General features: G+C 43.9%; 1 protein-coding gene across 1 annotated transcript; it reads left to right on the top strand.

Moving 5' to 3' along the window:
• The first annotated feature begins 296 nt into the window (after positions 1 to 296).
• On the top strand, positions 297 to 710 carry LOC118656336 (Golgi phosphoprotein 3-like). The gene has a single exon (XM_036309563.1). It carries the CDS (start codon positions 310 to 312, stop codon positions 610 to 612), a length of 303 nt encoding a protein of 100 aa, XP_036165456.1. The 5' UTR covers positions 297 to 309; the 3' UTR covers positions 613 to 710.
• The last annotated feature ends 972 nt before the right edge of the window (positions 711 to 1,682 follow it).

Here is a 1,682-nt window from a genome sequence, read left to right on the forward strand (position 1 = left end):
ACAAGAATGACTAAAAACCTGGTAGAAAAGGGCGTATCGACAACAGAGAAACAGAACTTCCTACTTTTTTTTTTTTTTAATATATTTTATTGATTTTTTACAGAGAGGAAGGGAGAGAGATAGAGAGTTAGAAACATCGATGAGAGAGAATCATCGATCAGCTGCCTCCTGCACCCCCCCCACTGGGGATGTGCCCGCAACCCAGGTACATGCCCTTGACCGGAATCGAACCTGGGACCTCTCAGTCCGCAGGCCGACGCTCTATCCACTGAGCCAAACCGGTTTCGGCGGAACTTCCTACTTTTTGACATGACCACACATCCCCTCACCAACAACAACATTAAGCAGCGCCTCATCAAGAAGGTACAGGAAGCTGTTCTTGACAAATGGGTGAATGACCCTCACCGCATGGACAAGCGCCTGCTGGCCCTCATTTACCTCGCCCACGCCTCGGATGTTCTGGAGAATGCTTTTGCTCCCCTGCTGGATGAGCAGTATGATTTAGCCACCAAGAGAGTGCGGCAGCTCCTCGACTTGGATCCTGAGGTGGAATGTGTGAAGGCCAACGCCAACGAGGTTCTGTGGGCGGTGGTGGCGGCCTTCACCAAGTAACTGCCCAGGGGGAAGCCTCCTCCTCCCTCTCAAGTAAACCAGTAGTTTTTCTGCTATTGACTTCTGGTTTTCTGCAATTTATACTTTCCCACACTAGAGCTGGCTTTTGTTTTGCAGCATAATAGGTGGTTTTTCCTTTTGTGTGTGTGTGTGTGCGTGCGTGTGTGTGTGTGTGTGTGTACAGGAATCTGCTGGTAAGACGTTTCTTTTTAGATCTAGACAAATAGTTTCACTGCCTGTTGGCACTTCATTCCTTCTTGAGTTTAAATCATTTGCCATTCTCACCCTAGCAGGTTTTGGAATTGTATAATGCTGACTTTCAAACTACCTTCAGTTCCAAATACACATCATTAGTATCTACTCAGTTTAAAACTGTCATCTAGTACAAATTCTTGGAGGTAGAATAGAGTAAAGGGGGGCCTGACCAGCATGGCTCAGTGGTTGAGGGTTGACCTATGAACCCAGTTCAATTCCCAGTCAGGGCACATCATCCCCAGTGGAGGCATGCAGGAGGCAGCCAATCAATGATTCTCTCTCATCATTGCCGTTTCTATCTCTCTCTTCCTCTTCCTTCCTCTTTGAAATCAATAGAATATATTTTTAAAAGAGAAAAAGAAGCCCTGACCGGTTTGGCTCAGTGGATAGAGTGTTGGCCTGCGGACTGAAGGGTCCCAGGTTCGATTCCGGTCAGGGGCATGTGCCTTGGTTGCGGGCACATCCCCAGTAGGAGGTGTGCAGGAGGCGGCTGATCCATGTTTCTCCATGTATCATTGATGTTTCTAACTTTCTATCCCTCTCCCTTCCTCTCTGTAAAAAAAAAAAAAAAAAATCAATAAAATATATATTTTAAAAAAAAAAGAGAAAAAGAAGTTAAAGGGGGTATAAATGGTGATAGAAGGAGATTTGATTTGTGGTGGTAAACACAATACAATATACAGATCATGTATTATAGAATTGTACACCTGAAACATATATAATTTTATTAAACAATCTCACTCCATTAAATTCAATAAAAAAGGGAAAAAAGTTTTTCTATATTCTTAACAAATTAAGGCAGAAATCATACACAC

The sequence above is a fragment of the Myotis myotis genome, unplaced genomic scaffold, assembly GCF_014108235.1.
Source record: "Myotis myotis isolate mMyoMyo1 unplaced genomic scaffold, mMyoMyo1.p scaffold_m19_p_5, whole genome shotgun sequence".
Lineage (NCBI taxonomy): Eukaryota > Metazoa > Chordata > Mammalia > Chiroptera > Vespertilionidae > Myotis > Myotis myotis.